Genomic DNA, 20,187 nt, shown 5'->3' with positions numbered 1-20,187 from the left:
GGAGGTCTCCGTGCTACTAAGTTGTTTTCAATGATGCGGCTTCCAAATTGACAATCGGCTCCGTTAGACTTGATTTACACTATTAAAAGTATTTGAAAACTAAATTTCATAATTTTTCCGCATTATTTGGCTAGTGATCAAAAGGTCTCAAAATTGACAATTTTAATGGTAGATGTGATGCGTTTGTGAATTTCACGGTATAAAACACTCCAAATCTGATGAAATTTTTATAGAAAATTCTTTTCACTTATTTAGAGTAAGATCAATACCTCCGATCTTAAATTCAAGTATTTTTATCATTATTTTTTATGAGATTTTTATTTTCAGCGGTTCATTTTTTAGACTACTCGTTTGATAAGTAAATGATGCCGAAAAGTTATGAAATTTAGTTTTCAATACTTTTAATAGTGTAGATCAAGTTTAACGAGAGCCGATCGTCAATTCGGAAGCCGCAACATTGAAAACAACTTGGTAGTACGGAGGCTTCCGTGCTACCGATAGTATACCAGCCTAACTCTCTCTCTCTCTCTCTCTCTCTCTCTCTCTATCTATATATATATATATATATATATATATATATATATATAATAATAATAATAATAATAATAATAATTTGCGGGATTAATTTAATTTATTTTATCCTAGTCCTATACATAAACACTCCTCATCTCCCACATCTTTCCGCTCAGGCCAGGACGAAGCAAACAAGCAGTAATAATAGAGTATTCTGTTCTATTCGATCGCCATTGATGATTAAACAGTGGTGGTGCGCCCCTGAATTAGAATTTAGAAGCAGCGCGCTTGGAGGTAGGTAGGTAGCTTAATTGGTAGGGGAGGCGATTATGAAGGAGACGGTGGTGCTGTATTCGGGCATGGGGGTGGGGCACCTCACGCCCATGGTGGAGCTCGCGGAGCTCTTCGTCCGCCGCGGCTTCGCCTCCGTGGCCGTGGTCGCGGTGGAGTCCCCCTTCCCCGGGGCCCCATCCTTGGAGCCCGTGATCTCGCGCCTCTCCTCCTCCCACCGGGCCTCCTCGATCTCCTTCCACCTCCTCCCCCGCGTCCCTCCCCCCGCGGGCGGCAACCCCGTCGCCCAGAGGTTCGACGTGCTCCGCCTCAACAACCCCGCGCTCCTCTCCCTCCTCCGCTCCCTCTCCCCTCCGCCCCGCGCCCTCGTCCTCGACTTCTTCTGCATCGACGCCCTCGACGTCGCCGCCGAGCTCGCCCTCCCCGCCTACTTCTTCTTCTCCTCCGGCGCCGCCATCCTCGCCGTGTTCCTCCACCTCCCCCACGACCACGACCGCGCCGGCGCCGCCAGCTTCAAGGACCTGGGCCGAGCCCCCGTCCACTTCCCGGGCGTGAGGCCCATCCCCGCCGGCGACATGCACCCGGCGCTGTCCGACCGCGACACCGACGCCTACCGGGCCCTCGTCCGCAACTTCGGGCGCCTCCCCGACTCCCGGGGCATCCTCGTCAACACGTTCGAGGCGCTCGAGCCGGGCCCCTCTACGCGGAGCAGCGGATGAACAAGGTGTTCCTCGTCGACGAAATCCGCGTCGGGGTCGCCGTGGACGGGTACGATCAGGTGCTCGTCGCAGCCGACGAGGTGGAGAGGAAGGTCAGGCTCGTGATGGAGACCGAGGACGGCCAGAGGCTCCGGGCGCGCGCCGCCGAGCTCAAGGACAAGGCCGCGGCGGCGCTCGACGTGGGGGGCTCGTCGCACGCCGCGTTTCAACAGTTCCTCTTCAAGGATTTGGAGAAACAACAAGGGGGAATGGAGTTTGATGAATAAAAAGAAGAATTAAGAAATTAAAAATAAATTAAAATTCTCCCTGTGATTTTTTTTTTTTTTACTTTCTATATCTAACAAACAGCATCTTTGAGATTGGTTTTTGCTTCAGCGCATATATAATTTGGCCATTTTAAATCATCCACTACTATGAGTGATGAGTTACAAATAATTTGAATTTTTATTTTAAACTTCACAATTTATTAATAGAGTGCTTGAACTGATGTAAAATAATATATAGTATAATATAACAAATAAAAATATTTCTACTATTTTTAAAATTTATAGTCTTCTAAATTAAGAAGAAACATATGAACAACAACTTAGTGTTATATACAACTCTTCTATTTAATCTCTGCGCATTCTATTTTGTTCGGAAGAATAATATTACTCTAACACATTTTACAATCTTAATTTGGAAGTGATCATAAAATGTGGCAACTTAAGCAAATTTAGAAAAAGAAATACTAAATCTCCTTCCGAGCGTAGCATATGTTATTTTTAGGTTTTAAATAGCCTTAAGCACAAGCATTAGCTTACTAAGTTCGTTCTCGATCCCAAAACCCTAATTTAATAGAAACGTAGGGGGCATGCTTGTGAAACAACCGTTGTACTCTAAAAGCCACGTCTGGGCTCGAGACTTTTTTAATCGGCCCATGACGTGGGCTTGAATTAAATGGAAGAAAATTAATATGTTAGGAGCCTGGCGTGACTCGAACTCAGGACCTCCTACTCTGATATCATGTGAAACAACCGTTGTACTCTAAAAGCTTAAGCTGTTAGAGAACGGTGTTTATATAATTTTATATTTAACACTCTCCCTCACGTCTGGGCTTGAGACTTTTTAGTCGGCCCATGACGTGGGTTTGAATTAAATGGGAGGAAATTAATATGCTAAGAGCCTGGCGTGACTCGAACTCAGAACCTCCTGCTTTGATACCATGTGAAACAACCGTTGTACTCTAAAAGCTTAAGCTGTTAGATAACGATGTTTAAACATTTTTATATTTAACACTCCCCCTCACGTCTGGGCTCGAGACTTTTTTAATGTGAAACAACCGTTGTACTCTAAAAGCTTAAGCTGTTAGGGAACGGTGTTTAAACACTTTTATATTTAACACTCCCCCTCACGTCTGGGCTCGAGACTTTTTAGTCGGCCCATGACGTGGGTTTGAATTAAATGGGAGGAAATTAATATGCTAGGAGTCTGGCGTGACTCGAACTCAGGATCTCCTGCTCTGATACCATGTGAAACAACCGTTGTACTCTAAAAGCTTGAAACAACCGTTGTACTCTAAAAACTTAAGCTTTTAGAGTACAACGGTTGTTTCACATGGTATCATGGGCCGATTGAAAAGTTTCGCGCTCAGACGTGAGGGGGAGTGTTAAATATAAAAATGTTTAAACACCGTTATCTAACAGCTTAAGCTTTTAGAATATAACGGATGTTTCACATGGTATCAGAGCAGGAGGTCCTGAGTTCGAGTCACGCCAGGCTCCTAGCATATTAATTTCCTCCCATTTAATTCAAGCCCACGTCATGGGCTCTGATACCATGTTAAACAACCGTTGTACTCTAAAAGCTTAAGCTGTTAGAGGACGGTGTTTATAATGAATAGTATATTTCAACTCCTGGTTAATTAAGTAAAATGAATGAATGAATGGATGCAATGAATTCTAGAAGCTTCTCGATAAGCAAAAGCAGAGAGAGAGAGAGAAGTGATGAGACCAAGTTGGCATCTATGGATATTATACAGTGTTGATTAGAACTATATATGTAGAAATATTTTCCCAACTAACTTGCCTTATCATATGTAGAAATAGCTTTAAACAGTAACTTGTTCCGTAATTTATGAAATATAATTAACATGCTCGCAAACTGGGCCGGCCTATTAGTTAGATCGAACATATATCTTATTTAACACATTTTATTATTATTATTATTTAAGATTTACTTGGTAATTGGTTGATGAAGGATATGATTAAATATACACAATAGCGTACGTACTATAGTAAACTTCAAACTCATTTTTTCTCGTAATAAGATAAATCACTTAATTTGGTGAGGAGCTTGGCTCGCGTCGTACAATATTAGCAAATAATGCAATGATTAAAAAAATAAATTTAGAGCCTATATATCTTACTCGTCATTTTTTGATTTATTTAATAAATTTATTGTATTTGTTACACGAGGATTATATATATATGATTAATGTCTAAAACGGCATACTATAAACTTGTAGCCTCTAAGTCATTTTCTCGTCGTCTCGTAGGTGAAACTAGGGGCCGTTTGGTTCAATATAATTATAAATATAGTATAATTATAATTCACTCATCTTATTTAGTTGGATATAATAAATAGAAAGTGCTGTAGTTATAAATATGTTGTTTGGTTGTATGCGGTTGAGAAATCAATTTACAAATTTCTATCATTTTATATATGGATTGGTGAGATTACCACCTATGTAGAAGAGGAAAAAATTTTGAAATATTTTTTGTGAGATAAGTTTACCTTTTGTTTAAAATTTCTCTCCTGCAATTATAACTGCAGCAGTTGAATTAAGATGTATAAAATAAATGTCGAATTTGAATTTAGATATAGTTACATCTGCAGCACAATTATAATTAACTATGTGCAAATAAACAGGCTCTTAGTACAGCATTCTAAACAATAGTAGTGTTCAAGATGTTAGAAGGGACAAAATCAAACTTACTTTTTATTTCCTTTTGTTTATTAAATTAATAAGTGTATTTATAGGAGCCCAATTATCTATTGCTTAAATAGGTCCTTTTTTTTTATTCTTTTGAGTTAAGTTGATTTGTGACTTATTTTAGGCTAATTGAGCCAAGCTGGACCGCATGAGTTTTAGTTAGTGGTCAGATGGAAATAGGTCAAGTGAGAAAACCAGAGCTACTTCTCTTTACTTCTTAATTTTCTTGTTTTGGTGTTTTTCTCGAGAGCAAGAGAAGTGTGAAAGAGAGTCCATAGCTGGTTGGAATTCTGCGAGGTTTGAGGTGGGTGACATCTAATTTGTCTCTTTCCCTCTCTTGTGAATATTCATTGTAGAATGTTTTTGGTTGAAGGTTTATTTGGTATTTTTTTTATTTTTCATTATATGATGTTTTGGATACTCTTAGTGAAGTTGATTAAATTTATATGTGGAGTTGTTTAAGATTATTATTGTGAACTTTTTATTTCTCCGTTCTTATCTTCTACGTTGTCGTGCAATTTTGGGCGTGTAGGAAACTTAAATTTTTGGTTTCTACACATGAGATGAAAGGTCACTTAATAGTTGAAAATCATGTTTGTATATAGCATGCATGCAAAAAAAAATCATCATAACGTATAAGTTATCACTAAATATACTTTCTAAGATATCTCAAATGGATTGAGATTTTTATGTTACCATATTATTCTCTAAAACCAGCAAATGAAGTTGACCTGAAAGAAAATGTATATAATTAAATGGCACCAAAATTTAGGGAGTTGTGATCTTAGATATATCATCATATACAGGGCCATAACTTAAGGAAAGATCCATCCCCCTTAGATTTAATGTGATTGCATGTGGTTTGACCAAAACTCTTTTCAGTGGATCTCTCTCTCTCTATATATGGAGATTAATTAGTAGAAGTTTAAATGGTTATAAGAAAAAAAAAATAAAAATAAAAAAAGGGCATGAGCTCACAAGAACAAAAAGAGCTCCTCCCTACCTCTCTCCTCTGTATCAACCATGTTGCATATTTGTGCTCCTCTGTAGAAAAATCTCTCAAGTTCTATCAGGAGGTGCTAGGGTTTGAGCTGATCGAACGGCCACCGTCGCTCGATTTCAAAGGAGCATGGTAACAAAAGGATTAAAATCTTGATTCAGCGATCGAAGCTCCCTGTATCCATATCGAGAATATTGTAGTTAGAATCTGCATCACATGTAGTACGAAATGTTCGTGCATCACATGTAGTACGAAATGTTCGTTCCGGTGCAGGAGCAATTAATGTATCTTATCACTATATATGCTTTTAGTGATCTACTAGTACTAAGAACTTGAATAAAAGGTTCTCAACCTATGTAACACAAAAGTTTTATAGATAAGTATATAAATATTTTGTTGTTATCGTCTTTCGACACGAGACTAATCAGTGTGCAATGCGCAGGATACACCAAAACGGGATAGGCATACATTTGCTGCAGCGGAGTACGGATGTCGATGCACCGGCGAAGCCGTCGGTGATCGATCCGACGAGCAACCACATTTCCTTTCAAGTGAGACAATGCTTAACAAATGATCACCTCCCTAATTGGAGTAATGTGTGTGTGATTTTGTTTATATATATATATATATATATATAGAGTCCGGCTACTATGCTATCGCTAGCACGGAGCGCTCCGTGCTACCAAGTTGTTTTCGATAATGCGGCTTCCAAATCGACGATCAGCTCCGTTAGACTTGATCTACACTATTTAAAGTATTTGAAAACTAAATTTCAGATTTTTTCGACATTATTTGACTAGTGATCAAAAGATCTCAAAATTGACAATTTTAATGGCCAATGTGGTGTGTTTGTGAGTTTAACGGTGTAAAACAATCCAAATGCGATGAAAATTTTATAGAAAATTCTTTTCACTATTTAGAGTAAGATCAGTATATCTGATCTTGAAATTAAATCTTTTATCATCATTTTTCAAAAAATTTTTATTTTCAGCCGTTCAATTTTAGACTACTTGTTTGATAGGTAAATGATATCGAAAAATTATGAAATTTAGTTTCTAAATACTTTCAATAGTGTAGATCAAGTCTAACGGAGCCGATCGTCGATTTNNNNTGATAATATATATATATATATATATATATATATATATATATATATATATATATATAAAAGTGTTAAGCTTTATTTATATAATGGGATTTTTTGCATATATACCCCTACAAATATGCAAAATTACTGATGTAGTTAGCCCTCCACCGCCTTCTCCTTTCTTTCCTTTTTCTTTTTTTTAATAAGGTTATTATTTGCACATTTTTGTATGGTTAATACTGGAATATTCAAGTTCAACATTAGTGAATAGTGATCCCTAAACTCTTTAAAAATTTTAATTTTAATCCCTATGTATACTTACTATCAGAAGAAGCCAAATATTGCCTACACCTAGTGCAACTTTCACCTCATGTTCCAACCTTACCATCCATTAATTTACAGTTTTTTTTCTATGTAAATTTTTTAAAGCATGAGATTTAGATGATGAAACTAATGATTACATGGTGTACGAACATACATAGGGGAACATAAACTTACAAAGTTCAGGGACTAGTAGTGCAATTTTCACCTGAAATATATAGGGATAATTACTTATATACCCCTCAAAACTTCTAAAGTATCTTATATATACATACTTTTTTATTGTTGTTTCAAAGATAGCCCTAGTATATTTCTCCATTATTCAAAAATACTCCCGTTGTTAGTACTCGTTAAGTTATTTCGCATTAAAACCAGATTAAATTTCTAATGTACTTAAAAGGAAATTAGAATATCTCTTTTATCTCTAATTTAAAGACAAATAAGAAAAGTTAGTGACGGTAAAAAGTATGTTTGAAAGTGCAAAAAATTAAAATACTCCTTTTGTCCCTAATTTAAGGGTAAATAAGAAAAACTGGTGATAGTAAAAGAATATATTTGAAAAGATAAAATAGTGATTTTATAAAGATAATGGTTAGGAATAACCGTTCATTAATAACAGAATTTAACTTTAAAAATATATTTGAAAAAACTTTAAATATTTTAAGGGAGGGTAAATAAGAAAGTCAGAATTTAATGGCAAATAAGAAAGTCAGAATTTATATTAACAGAAATTTAACTTTAAATGTTCATTAACCAAATTTATATTAACCTTCCGAGCACGGGTAAATTATAAAGTCAGAAATTTTTTGAAGATATATAAATAATTGCTCCAAGAAAAAAAAAAGAAAAAAAAGGAAAAAAAAAAGAGCTTTTTTGTAACATAACTAAATCATCATCTTAATTATTTAACTTAAAAAATTAATTAATGGCAGTGTGGTAACATATGGATATCAAAGAAGAAGCTGGAAGACATGGGAGTTGAGTACGTGAGTCTGGCGGTTGGAGATGAAGGGGTTGTGTCGGACCAGCTCTACTTCCATGATCCCGACAGAAACGCCGTCGAGTTATGCGACTGCAGGAAGCGCTTCTTGAAGAACCGCATCAAATGATTAGAAGTTCCACTACGGCTGAAGGGCACAGTAATAAACTATTCTGCAGATATGCCTGTCCGATAATATATCTTATTTATGACAAAATCTCTAGATAACTTATATTTTTCGCTCACAAACTGTAGCCCCATTTAATATAATAATTTGTTATATTTATTTGATTGTATGCCGTCACAACTGCACTGTACTTTTAATTATATATAAAAATTTAAAAAAGATATATGATTTTTTTTTAAACTACATCCAAATTGGCCACGATTCTAAACATAATAACTAAAAAAAGCAATTTTCAATACGAGATAATCTTACCAGCCAAATCGCCTTTACGAAAAGAGTATTATTTTCTTCCACGACGAGGGTAATCTTATCCTCCTATATATATTTAAAGTAATAAAATTTATAAATACAATTCTCAGCTGCATAAGGCGAAAAATTATTTGCAGCAGCAGTGCTTTCAACCAAATCCAATAAAATAAAATTCATGTAATTGTAAATATTGCATTTTCAACTACTTGTAATTACGTGGAAAAATTATTTGGCATTATAAGCTTAAAATACAAATATTGGATGTGATCCACGTGATTTATTCAAAACGGTTCCTACGGATACAATCGATCCAACGATTTGAGTATATCCAGACACGATTCATGCTGGGACGAACGTGATTAAAACATCTTACATTAGGTTATATTAATATATTATATATAACATAAACGAGGATTCCGATCTAACCCTAATTCTAATTTTGTTCTCGTGACGGCTCCATCCTTGAGAATAAAAAGAATTGCAAATTGCAGATCGTGAACGAGGAAAAATCACAAAGAAGAACCGCCATCTACATTTTGTCTTTGAAAATCAAAAATCATGATAGAACGTATGATTCTAATATTCAACAGTTTAACAACATAAAAATTCATTCGCTAAAATAGTTAGAAAAGACTAAGAATTGTTACAATACCATGTAAAAACATTACCAAATCGCAGATCATTAACACAAACATGCAATAAAGACTATCAATCATAAAACCATAACATCAAATAGTTAGGTTTGCAGCAAAGTTTGCATACAAGCCCTGGGGAAATGTTATCTCTAATTTATTACATGATGTGTTTATGATGATCAAAAAGACCTATATAAAAGACAGTTTTTAAACCCCCCCAAAAATACGAAATAAGAACGGTACTAGACTTTTGATTGGTATTGTTTTGCCTGCTCTCGAACTCGTTTCTTGTACTCCGCTGCATCCTGTAAATTTTGTCCATGCGTTAAATATATAGAGCTGGGATGAAGACGTATAGAGATAAGTCACATTGTGTTCCAGTGGACCACAAAAAATATATCTCAACCGATTTGTTGCAATATGTGCATCGTGATATTACTTATGAAGATAACCATAATATTTTTTTTCATCGTAGTTTCTTACAGCAGGTAACACAATCATGTCTGCAGTTCTAAAAGAGGCCTTAATCGTCGGCGTTTGGCAAGGAGTTTCTCTATGGCATAAAGGGGAAACAATCTTGTGGGACCAAAAATAGAAACCCTAATTCAAAGATTTTGTTTCTGTTTAACTAAGAAGCTGCTAAGATGATTCAAGTAGAAAATATGTTTATACTTATTCCTATGACTGCCAATACAAATTTGAAATTCCTTTATCAAAAGCAACAGTCTAAACAACCCAAAAGAAGGATTTGTATTTTTATCACTAACCTGAGTTAAAAGGTGACAAGGGGTACCCTGAGCAAGACTTGCAAAATTTGGCTGATTAAGTAGATTCTGTACTCCCACCAGAATTTGCGTCACGGTAATGGCTGGTTTCCACCCCTGAATGTAATTTATAAATTAGTAAGAACATCCGGTTAACAAAGCTAGGACATTAAACCCAACCAAAGCTTCTGTAGAAATGCTAAATAAACCAAAATAAAAGGCAATTAGCCTTTTCGTTAAAAATCTCTTCTATGTCGGCTACTTGCTAAAACAGAACTAGAAGGTTCAATATTAGAGCTTTTACTTTTTTACTTTTGAGCCCCCAAAACTTAATTTTAGCTTTTCGCTACAGTTAAAGCTCGGGAATCTTTGTTAGGCCAAACACTTGGTCTCTAGGAGCTTGTGCTTTCAGAAGTAGAAAAGTTGTTCTAGAAACCAAAAAAAATAGGCACTAAGCCTCAAGGAACAATATCACGAACTTACATGATATTCATCGAGAATTGATAGGCAAACCAACCCAGAAGAGAAGACATTTGGATGGAAAAACCCTTGAGGGAACGTGCATTTAGGAGGCTTGGTTGGATAATCTTCACTGAACCCTAGAGTAAGAGGATAATAGCCGCCCTCCCAATCAGTCTGCAGTATCATATGTCAGGGATCCTCTTTTTATTTTTCAATAAGACATTTATTTGCAAAAAATTGAAGAACACATTAATAATGTTTAAAGAAAGGAGAATATGTAAATTAGGACCAAAATCCAGAATGAGAAGTGGTATCTTTCAGTATAGGACCTAAAGAAATAGAATGAAAAGCAAAAAATCACTTAAATTTGTAATAAACTTGTTTACAAATTCAGAGTCACAGAATAGACATGAGAGACTTCTCATTAGCAATAGTGCAGCAAGAGGCTTCTTGATCAAGAGAACTTTGTTTACGTGCCAAAATAACACCATTTGGCTCTCTGATTTAAGTGACACAGACGATTTCATTTTTCCCTTGATCTAGAATATTCAAGAAGAACTCTCAAAGATTAGCACCAAAGTTGAACGAGCGAGATATACACAAATGTCAATTCACAAATATAAAAAAGAGCTTAACTTCTCTATGCCATATTCTAGCCAAAATTCAGGATCATGAACTTTTAACGGCACGTCCATCTGTTTGTCAGCATACGTATCAAAAATTAACTAGGCAAAGAACGCTATCTCACGAAATTCTAAAACCTCAGAGGTGATAAAAAAGAAAAATGAAATAACAAAGAGAGGGAAAAGAGGGAAGAGATGGGAGTTCACCCCTTGCTTTCCAGGAATGGTGCAGCGCCACACCATAAGATTGACGGAGCCATCGGGCAATGTCTCAGGCTTCGCCACAAAACCCTATCGAGCCAAAAGAAAACAATAGGATCTTAGCTTCATACAAAAGAGGAAACAAGAGGGAGATAGAGATCAATAGATAGAGTAGACAGAGTAGATAGAGTAGATAGATAAGAGGACATGGGGATGATTCTTGCGCCAAGCCTTGCGCTCTTCTGCGAGCCGAGCACGAGCAATGCCCCCTAACATGGCCTTCTCCTACTCTCTCACCTGCAAATTACTTGTAGTAATATTGGCCCTGTCCAAAGTGCACTCTGTTACTCAAAATTGGTTTTTTTTTTTTTTTTCTCAAGCTTATTTCTAAAAATTTGGAATAAACAAGATCACAACAAGCATTATACTTAGGATAAACAAACAAGTTATCAAAATTAAAGCTTTTGGAGACCAAACAAGCCATATTACACTAATCAGAAACATACTTGATCAAATATAAACATGACTAGATTTGAATTTATCCGATGCTCATTCAAGTATACATTGCTCCACGCATGGTATCTGATGTATCACAAGTCAGACCAAAACTTGGTAAAAAGCGCTAGCAGTAATTGCATGCACCTAATGCACAGTGCAGCATGCACCACAAACAATATGCAGTGATCAAAGTCTTAAAAAAAAAAAAAAAACATGTAATCCGACCAATGTAATCTACAACATGTAAAGAACCTGTGGGCCTAAGCAAGGACATAAGTGTTCATCGGCACCGGTTGTGGCCCCCATGCCGTACAAGGCTGAGAAAGTATCAACACAGCACAAAACTCCGTTGTGATCGAATGGCTCAAATCCCTCATTTTTAAGACATAAAAAGATTTGGTGACAAAATTTATTGAGAGCAACTGAAAATATACTGGCGCTACAGAAAATAAATGTCATGTCAAAGTTTGTCGGCATACTGGTAAATTTGCCAAAGGCACACATTGGCACGTCACGGACGATGGCACGCATCATACCGCACTGTGCTGACGAATGCTCGGCATCACTACATGTCACAAAACTTAAATTCTTGAACCTAAGTATAAAAAAAATCATAATTTTTCAATTTCTATTAGCTAGGCATCATGTAGTACCACAAGTAGTTCCAAAACCCAACTGCAGATAGAAGGACCATTTTCCGATTCTTGAGAAATAGGTGTCCGAAATTTATGATTTTGATACGTAAGAACTTTGAATGTGGAAAAACACAGCCAACGAATCAAATTCCGATTTTGAACTCTCCATGATTAGGGTTTAGGAGCGCTACGCACAGTACACCAGGCGCATACAATAATTTCACCCCTGAGAAACATATTTTACTAATATTCAACAGTGCAATTACTGCTTCAAACTTCAAAATCATCACATTTACGCAACTATCAATTAGCGATTAAAGATTTTTCAAAGGAAAGTAGTAAGTTTTTTTTTGTTTTAGGGTTTTAGTGACCGACCTTGCGGTACGAGGGGCCGAAGATCGAGCAAAGGGGGGGGGATCCATGGCTGAGAGATGTATATATAGGAACTTAAGAGAAAGAGAACGAAGAGCGAGGGGACGACTCCTAGGGTTTTGGGGATATTACATCCCCATGGTTTTGGATCGATCGATCGAGAGAGAGAGAGAGAGAGGTGGGGGGGAAGGGTTAGGGTTTCGTGTAACGGTCATAAATTCGGAATGGGGATCGAAGAGGGAGACGAAGCGGAGGAGGAGGCGCGAGGGAATTAGTGGGCCGAGTCTAATTGGGCCGGCCCATTTAAAGATTTATTGTGTTTTTGAATATATTCAATAAAAAGAGGGTTAATATTTAGGAAAATAATACTTGTACACCCAAAAAGGTGGCTGTAGATATGTAGATAGAGATGCAAATGGATCCGGAGTGGCCGAGTTCCTACACGATCTTCTCTAAATGGGGTGGTAAGTGAGAACAAAAAGTATAGAAAAAATGTAATCTACGCTACTGAATTCGCCCAAATTTGCCAAGTGAATAAAGCGAAAGGCAGGAGACACTTTTCTTTTTTTGATCTGTCTCGATCCGTTAAAAATTCGCTCCAATTCTGATCCGTCCTGAATGAAACGGTAAGTAGGAGCTAAAAATAGGATTAAAATTAACTTGCCCCGAATCCCTCCAAATCGGGTAAGAAAAGGAGCGAGAGGTGGGGGACTCCTCCCGATCCGAATCAGCAGTCTGCGTCTAGATCTTACATCCTCATTTTAGAGTTCAAAAAAAATCCTATGAAGAGGATGTAGATGCATATCCTATTTTGGAATATATCAGCAATGTTGCTCTTAATTTTATCATTAATTACACTTTACTACACCGTGCTTAATATTGCTTTCATTTACTACTTTTTTTAAAAAAAAAACCTTATCGTATTATTATATTTTATCAATTTCATCGCTGTATGTTAGATGAATTTTTTTTTACACTATATTTTACTTTTCTTTTTCAAAGACACCATTGTATATATTATTATATTTATCAATCTCAACACTATATTTTAGATTTATTTTTAATTTTTTTACCTTATACTATTTTCTTTTATTATACATATATCACAAAACTATTATTTTTCTTGCCAATCTCTAAATTATTTTTAACAAATCTATTGTTTTAGATAAAAAAAAAAAACAGAATTTTCATGATAGAGTTATTAAAAGCTTCTATCAAATTATATTAAATTATTTTTTTGTTATATTTATATATTTTATTATTTTTCGTGTCAAATGAGCTTATACTCCATCATTTTTAATCAGTGTTTTTTTAGTAGTTTTTATATAAAATTACATGTTTATTGTTTACAGGGTAAGAATTGAAAAAAAAAAAAAATGTATTTGAGTGGTCCCTTTGAAGAAAAAATATATATTGCAGAAAGATTAAAAAAACCTTATTTCTACCATAATATAATATATGTAATTAAGCCATAATTTTATATGCATCCCTAAGAAGTGATAGAATTACATTAGTTTTTCCTACAAAGCTTGAGTTATTATATATATATCCCTCCAAAATTAGTATCGTTTGCAAATATATTCCTCTCCATTAGTTGATCAGTAATTAAACATTCCCTTTTCTTCTTTAAAATAACCATTTCAACATTAAACAAATTAAATTTTAATTATATTTCAAATTACTGATCTATTTTAATCTTTTTATTATAATTTTTATGTCATTCTACATGAATTATAAAGTACAAGTCCAAAAAAATCGAAAGCTATTTAGCCCTCTTACAAAACTTCATTTCATAAATGACCCTACTAATTAAAATTATAAGTGCAGAAATAACCTTATATTTGTATATATAAGCACCACGCCAGATATATAAAGGGGATATATTTACAGTGAACAGGATGATTCATTCACCGTTATTATAAAAATATATGAGGAAAGAGAGGCTTATATTATATTTTTAAAAATGCATTATGTTATTTAGCTAAACATTGTAAATGAATTCCTATATTCTAATTAAACATGATAAATGAACCATAGTCCTCACTAAAAATTTTGCTCCCTCCTCTAGCCGTGGCGCTATGCGTACAATATAGAACTATTTCTGTATTTACAATTTTGATAGGACCATTTATACAACAAAATTTTTTAATGGGACTAAATGTAAAGAAAGCTCATCTATGATGCTTCAACATCAACTTACTATTATTATAAGAACGAAGCAGATAATATGTTATATTTCTCTTAAAAGAAAGCTTGTAATTATTATTATATTATTGTTGTTATTATCTTATGAAATGAATGTGAACATAGAATTGGAATCTACTTTGTGCACTATGATTTTGGGAGATAATGATTTATTTCTTACCAAGCAAATTTAAAAACTTAGCTGCTTTTATGATGTTTTAAAATAATATATTAATTTGATTGAAGAATAAAGTGGAATAGTAATAGATACATTAGCACTTTCCAACCAAGCGAAGTGATCATTGAGCTATCCCTAGTTCCCTACTAAAACCTTTCTAGATGCTATATCTCTTTTTCTTTTCTTTTTTTTTTTTCAGGAAATAGCAAAGACACGTGTCATATAGATATGTCTCCAATTCTGAAATTACAAAATTTTTAATTCTATTCTATTTTGATTATTTATTAAGTTAAGTTTAGATTATGCATAATATTATTAAAACTATTCTTTAATTTTAGTCAATTTGTATTTCTATTTATATTTGGGTTTAGCCACTATTATTAATATATTTTTATTCTGTAAATTAGGGGCGACGAATGAAAGAAATTATGTAGTACATTTTAGAATTGGAATTTTGTGAAAGATACATCTTTTATACTTTAGTTTGATTATAATGAAATCCACTTTGTTTTTGATACGTGGACATAGGTTAGTAGCCGATCCACTTAAATATTTGAGTACTTTAATTTTTTATTTTTTTTTTCTCTCTTTCTCTTTTCTTTTTTTTTTTTTTTTTTTTTTTTTCATGGCCTGACAAACAGGAATTTTTTTTTATTAATCTTTGAGGCATCTTACACAATCTGGTACCATTGTAAGTGACGGATTCATCATAATAATAACTACACAAAATTTTCAGCCAAACAAACAATTAATATATGACATTTGTAATCAAAATTTAAATTTTCTTTGAAAATATGTTTTCATTATATCCCTGATATTAAAATCCTCAAATTAAATGCTGCCTCAAAGATTAATTCACTACTTCTTATCTAGCATTACTACTTCTATACATCACAGTGTTAAAATTATTTCTGTAATGTTTCTTGTAACTTATTTTAAAAGATAGAAATTCTTTTTTTTCTTTTTTTTTTTTTGAAAAGAACACCATAAGGCATTTATTCCACATGATAAGGAGTTACAGACTTCTCAAACTCTGCGAAAGAAGACCAACTAGAAGCTACCTGGGAACCAAGGCCCACTTAGCTAATTTATCAATACGTTGTGAAAAAGAACTATATCTAGACGACCACCCTATAAGAATATTATTGTTGGACTCCAAAAGACGTCGAAACGAAGCAATACGCTCTAATTAAAAGATAGAAATTCTTATTATGAACATTTTTATGCGCTTTGCAGAGAAATAACGAGTCATTCTAAAATTTAATTTTTTAGCACTACGATCAAAATGAGTTCTTTTTCTATCATATTTTTCAAAACTATTCAACTGTCAATTTGTTTGATTTAAATCAGTCAACGATGCTTTAGCTTAAAAATTTGAGTGTGCCCTTTATTTTTACATATTTAATTAGAATGTTCCATATAATTTTCACAACTATAAATTTATTAAAATAAGTAATTAGTTTGAATTTCTAAAGTCAAAACATCTTTGACCGACTCAAATCAAACAAATTAAAAAATTGGACGGTAAAATAAAAATTTTTAAAAATTAGATAGCTTAATCAAAATGGATCATAGTTTAAATATGTTTTATGAGTTTATACCTAAAAAATAATTTGACATATGTACAAAGAGAGAGGGATCACTCGCTATACTATTAATAGGAGTCCGGCTGGGATACTATCGATAGTACGAAGCATTCGGTGCTATCAAGTTTTCTGCCGTTAGATTTATCTCTTTTATCATTTTTATCCGTTCGATTATATTATTCAACCAACCATCCACTCAACCCTAGGAAGCCCACATCATCCTAACCGCACATCTTTTAATCTAAGAACAGAAAACTTAATAGCACCAAGTCATTGATGCTATTAATAGTATTCCAGCCTAGTTCCTATTAATAGTATATGAATAGAATTTACTATCAACTTTTTCACCCTTAAATTATTACTATTTCACTAATCTTTACTAACTCCTAGGCATCGAAATGCAAAAAGTTGATAGTAAACATTATTTCCATAATATCAAGTACTAAAGTGAGAAAGTGCGAAACCACAGGGTACTAACTTGATACATTTTAAACCATAAGGTACTAAAATAAAAAAGTGCGAAACCACAGGGGGGTATTTGAAGTTTTCTCTTTTATATAAGGATTAAAAACTAAATAGCTAAAGAATTCAAATACTATTAATAGTATTCCTATCTATATATAGATTCTGGTTGGGAAACTTCTTATAACACCAAGTATTTGATGCTATTAAGTTTTCCACTATTAGCATTATCCTTTAATCAATTCCACTTCTTATTCTACTAACCACCCACTAAATCCTAGAAAATTACTATCATCCCAATCCCATAATTTTTTCATCCAACAATTATAAATTTAGTAGTAAAAGAATCCAAATACTACTAAAAATATTCTAGCTCAAAGCCTAATTCTATATATATATAGAAATATATGGAACTAGGCTAGAATACTATTAATAGCACAAAGTCATTGGTGTCATTAAGTTTTAGGCCTTTGGATGAAGCAATATGCGGTTAGGATGACAGTGGTTTCTTAGAGTTAAGTGGGTGATTGGTTGAATAGCATGATCTAACAGGTGAAAATGATTAAAAGGATAGATCTAATGGCAGAAAACTTGATAGCATCAAATGGCGGGGTGCTAACAACTAACTTATAGCTGGACTCTCCTCTCTCTCTTCTCTCTAACAATCCTCTCTCTCTCAGCTCTCTCCATCTCTCTCTCTGCGGTCGGCGGCTCTCTCCCTCTATATCATTATAGTATATATATATATTATAGGAATATGTACTGGAATCTTTGAGCAGCGGAGTCGCTCCGATAACTTCCAAGTTATTTTCGATGTTCGGAACTCTTCGAATCGACGAATCGCCGTAGAGCTTGATCTAAGATATTGAGAGTCCCAGGAAAATAAATTTTGTGTGATTTTTGATATCATTTGCTAGTGATCAAAGGGCAAAATCAACCGGCCTGGAAATAAAAATCTTACAAAATATGATATACGATATAAAATTTTAGATATAAAGTATTGATTTGTTTTATATTAGTAAAAGAATTTTCTATCAAAATCTTCACGGTGATTTGGATATTTTACAAACCGCTTACAACTTGCAAACGGGCTCACCACAGACCATTAAAATATTATTTTGAGCCTCCTTTCGATCGAGCAAAATGATATAGAAAAATTAGCAAAATTTTATTTGTCTAGGTAATTCAAAAACTCATAAAATCAATAGCTTAAGAGCCGATCGTCAATTTAAAGTCCCAACATCGCAAACAACTTTGAAGCATCGGAAGGCTCCGTGCTCCAGAAGCATCCAGCTCAACTGTCTATAATATATATAATATATATATAATAATATATAGTAGAGAGTACTATGCTAATCAAAGCACGGAGCCTTCCGTGCTTCAGCTCGTTTTCGAGGTGGGCCGGGTTGCGTCACTTCGATTCGTCCGTCGCTCTGTAAACTTGATCTATGAGTGTTTGGATACGCTAGTAAAATAAATTTAGTTATTTTCGATATTCATCTTGCCTAGTGATCGAATGGGCATCAAAAACAACAAATTTCGAAGTGCCGTAGTGAGCCGTTTTGCAAGTTAAGTAATAGAAAATATCCAAATTACGTGAAAATTTGATAGAAAATTCTTTAATAGCTAGATATAAACACAAGATCAATATCTATTGATTCTTAAAATTTTAAATGTCATACTATTAATTTGTAAAGAATTTTTTATTTTCAGCCGTGATTTTGGAGCCCCTCTCGTTCACCGTAGGCAAATGATATCGTAAAATCATAAAATTTATTGTTTTTTTTTTTTTTTTTTTTTTTTTTTTTTTTTATTTTTTTTTTTTTTTTTTTTTTTTTTTTTTTTTTTTTTTTTTTTTTATTTTTTTTTTTTTTTTTGTGTTTTTTTTTTTTATTTTTTTTTTTTTTTTTTTTCTAGGTACTTCAAATACTCTAGATCGCAAGTTAAAACGAGGCATCGACGATTCGAAAGCCGGCAACATCGAAAAACAAGCTGGAACGGCCCGACACATAGGCACAGGCTCCGTGGCTTCCATAGCATAGTAGCCTCACTCTATATATATATAGTATGATATATATAGAATAGGCTGGAATACTAATTAACAGTAAATACTCTTTTGCCTAGTGCAAGTTTTTAACGCCATTGGACTGAAAAATTGTAGGGTCAGTATGATATTAGTCGGTTAGAGTTGGTGGTCCCTAGGGTTGACCGATCCACTGGGTTAATAGTATTTAATCCAACGGTTAAAATAATGAAAATGAGTTGATCCAAAACTAAAACTGGTAAGCAACAATGGGATTTGTATCCGAATAGTAGGCCCAGTCCAACTCATATATATATTATATATATATATATATATAGGTTACTATATATATATATATATATATATATAATTGAGCTCCTATGCTTTTAAAAGTACCAAGTTATTAGTGCTTGTAGATTTTTAGCCATTGAATTAAGAGATATACGGTTAGGATGATGTGGGCACCCTAGGGTTGAGTGGGTGGTTGATTGAATAGTATAATTTAATGGTTGAAAATGATCCGAGGAATAGATCTAAGGATAAAAAACTTATAAGTACCAAGTGCTTGGTGTTTTTACAAGAACCATAGCTGGACTATATATATATATAGTGCTTGGTGTTTTTACAAGAACCATAGCTGGACTATATATATATATATATATATATAGTAAAGCTAGAATACTATTGACAATATAGAAATAATGTTTACTATATTTTTATCATTAAATACTTATAGAGTTTAGTGGTGGTAGATAGAATAGTAATAACCTAATAATAGTAAAAAAAAAGATAATAAAAACTATTTATATACTATCAACAGCATGCTAGTTCATCTCTCTGTATATATATATATACTGTACCTTGAGGAGGAAATTTCCTAGATAGATAGACATAGGGGACACGATCGATGGAGCTGACTCTTATAAATCCTTTCATGGTGTCAGTAGATGATGCTTGTTGGCTACTACTACTGCAATACAGAAAAAAACAAAGATGTACTGTTTCACTACTTCTCTACTCCCAATGCCCTCTCACCTTAAGACATGGGTCTTCTTTTGGCTTCCACCTACACCACTCACATGGCTTCTTCTTATAATAATATATTGCTCCCCTCTTTTTGAGGTCCCTCCCTCTCTTGTCCCCTGATCACCTTCTCTCAATACATGGATGATACTTTGATCCATGCACCATCTCATCTCTCTCTCTCTCTCTCTCTCTCTCTCTCTCTCTCTCTCTCTCTCTCT

General features: G+C 34.2%; 2 protein-coding genes and 1 pseudogene across 7 annotated transcripts; 2 read left to right on the top strand and 1 right to left on the bottom strand.

Annotated features, from left to right (window-relative positions):
* LOC109714997 lies at nucleotides 656-1,838 on the top strand (annotated as a pseudogene).
* Nucleotides 5,463-8,069, top strand: LOC109714875 (uncharacterized protein YwkD-like). Its single transcript, XM_020239599.1, has 3 exons — nucleotides 5,463-5,629; nucleotides 5,940-6,048; nucleotides 7,838-8,069. Exons 1-3 carry the CDS (start codon nucleotides 5,466-5,468, stop codon nucleotides 8,012-8,014), a joined length of 450 nt encoding a protein of 149 aa, XP_020095188.1. The 5' UTR covers nucleotides 5,463-5,465; the 3' UTR covers nucleotides 8,015-8,069.
* On the bottom strand, nucleotides 8,961-12,753 carry LOC109714858 (SUMO-conjugating enzyme SCE1-like). Of its 6 annotated transcripts, XM_020239573.1 has the most exons (8): nucleotides 12,514-12,753; nucleotides 12,157-12,364; nucleotides 11,213-11,330; nucleotides 11,012-11,095; nucleotides 10,817-10,876; nucleotides 10,203-10,355; nucleotides 9,723-9,836; nucleotides 8,961-9,260 (listed from the first exon to the last, which is right to left on the bottom strand). In XM_020239573.1, exons 3-8 carry the CDS (start codon nucleotides 11,279-11,281, stop codon nucleotides 9,198-9,200), a joined length of 543 nt encoding a protein of 180 aa, XP_020095162.1. In that variant the 5' UTR covers nucleotides 11,282-11,330; nucleotides 12,157-12,364; nucleotides 12,514-12,753; the 3' UTR covers nucleotides 8,961-9,197. The 6 variants fall into 6 exon arrangements, with proteins under 6 accessions (XP_020095162.1, XP_020095163.1, XP_020095161.1 ...); XM_020239574.1 differs by lacking the exon at nucleotides 12,157-12,364 and having other exon boundaries at nucleotides 11,213-11,302; XM_020239572.1 differs by lacking the exon at nucleotides 12,157-12,364 and having other exon boundaries at nucleotides 12,514-12,751.

This window comes from Ananas comosus, linkage group 9, assembly GCF_001540865.1.
Source record: "Ananas comosus cultivar F153 linkage group 9, ASM154086v1, whole genome shotgun sequence".
NCBI lineage: Eukaryota > Viridiplantae > Streptophyta > Magnoliopsida > Poales > Bromeliaceae > Ananas > Ananas comosus.
This window is presented reverse-complemented; position numbering and strand designations above follow the sequence as displayed.

Excerpts from the sequence above, each read along its gene's own strand:
- LOC109714858 (XM_020239573.1), bottom strand. The coding sequence starts at position 11,281 with ATGTTAGGGGGCATTGCTCGTGCTCGGCTCGCAGAAGAGCGCAAGGCT. Across the intron at positions 9,837-10,202 it reads CAATTCTCGATGAATATCAT|GGGTGGAAACCAGCCATTAC; the intron begins GTAAGTTCGTGA and ends AATTACATTCAG. Across the intron at positions 9,261-9,722 it reads CTTGTCACCTTTTAACTCAG|GATGCAGCGGAGTACAAGAA; the intron begins GTTAGTGATAAA and ends CAAAATTTACAG.
- LOC109714875 (XM_020239599.1), top strand. The coding sequence starts at position 5,466 with ATGAGCTCACAAGAACAAAAAGAGCTCCTCCCTACCTCTCTCCTCTGT. Across the intron at positions 5,630-5,939 it reads CTCGATTTCAAAGGAGCATG|GATACACCAAAACGGGATAG; the intron begins GTAACAAAAGGA and ends TGCAATGCGCAG. Across the intron at positions 6,049-7,837 it reads GCAACCACATTTCCTTTCAA|TGTGGTAACATATGGATATC; the intron begins GTGAGACAATGC and ends AATTAATGGCAG.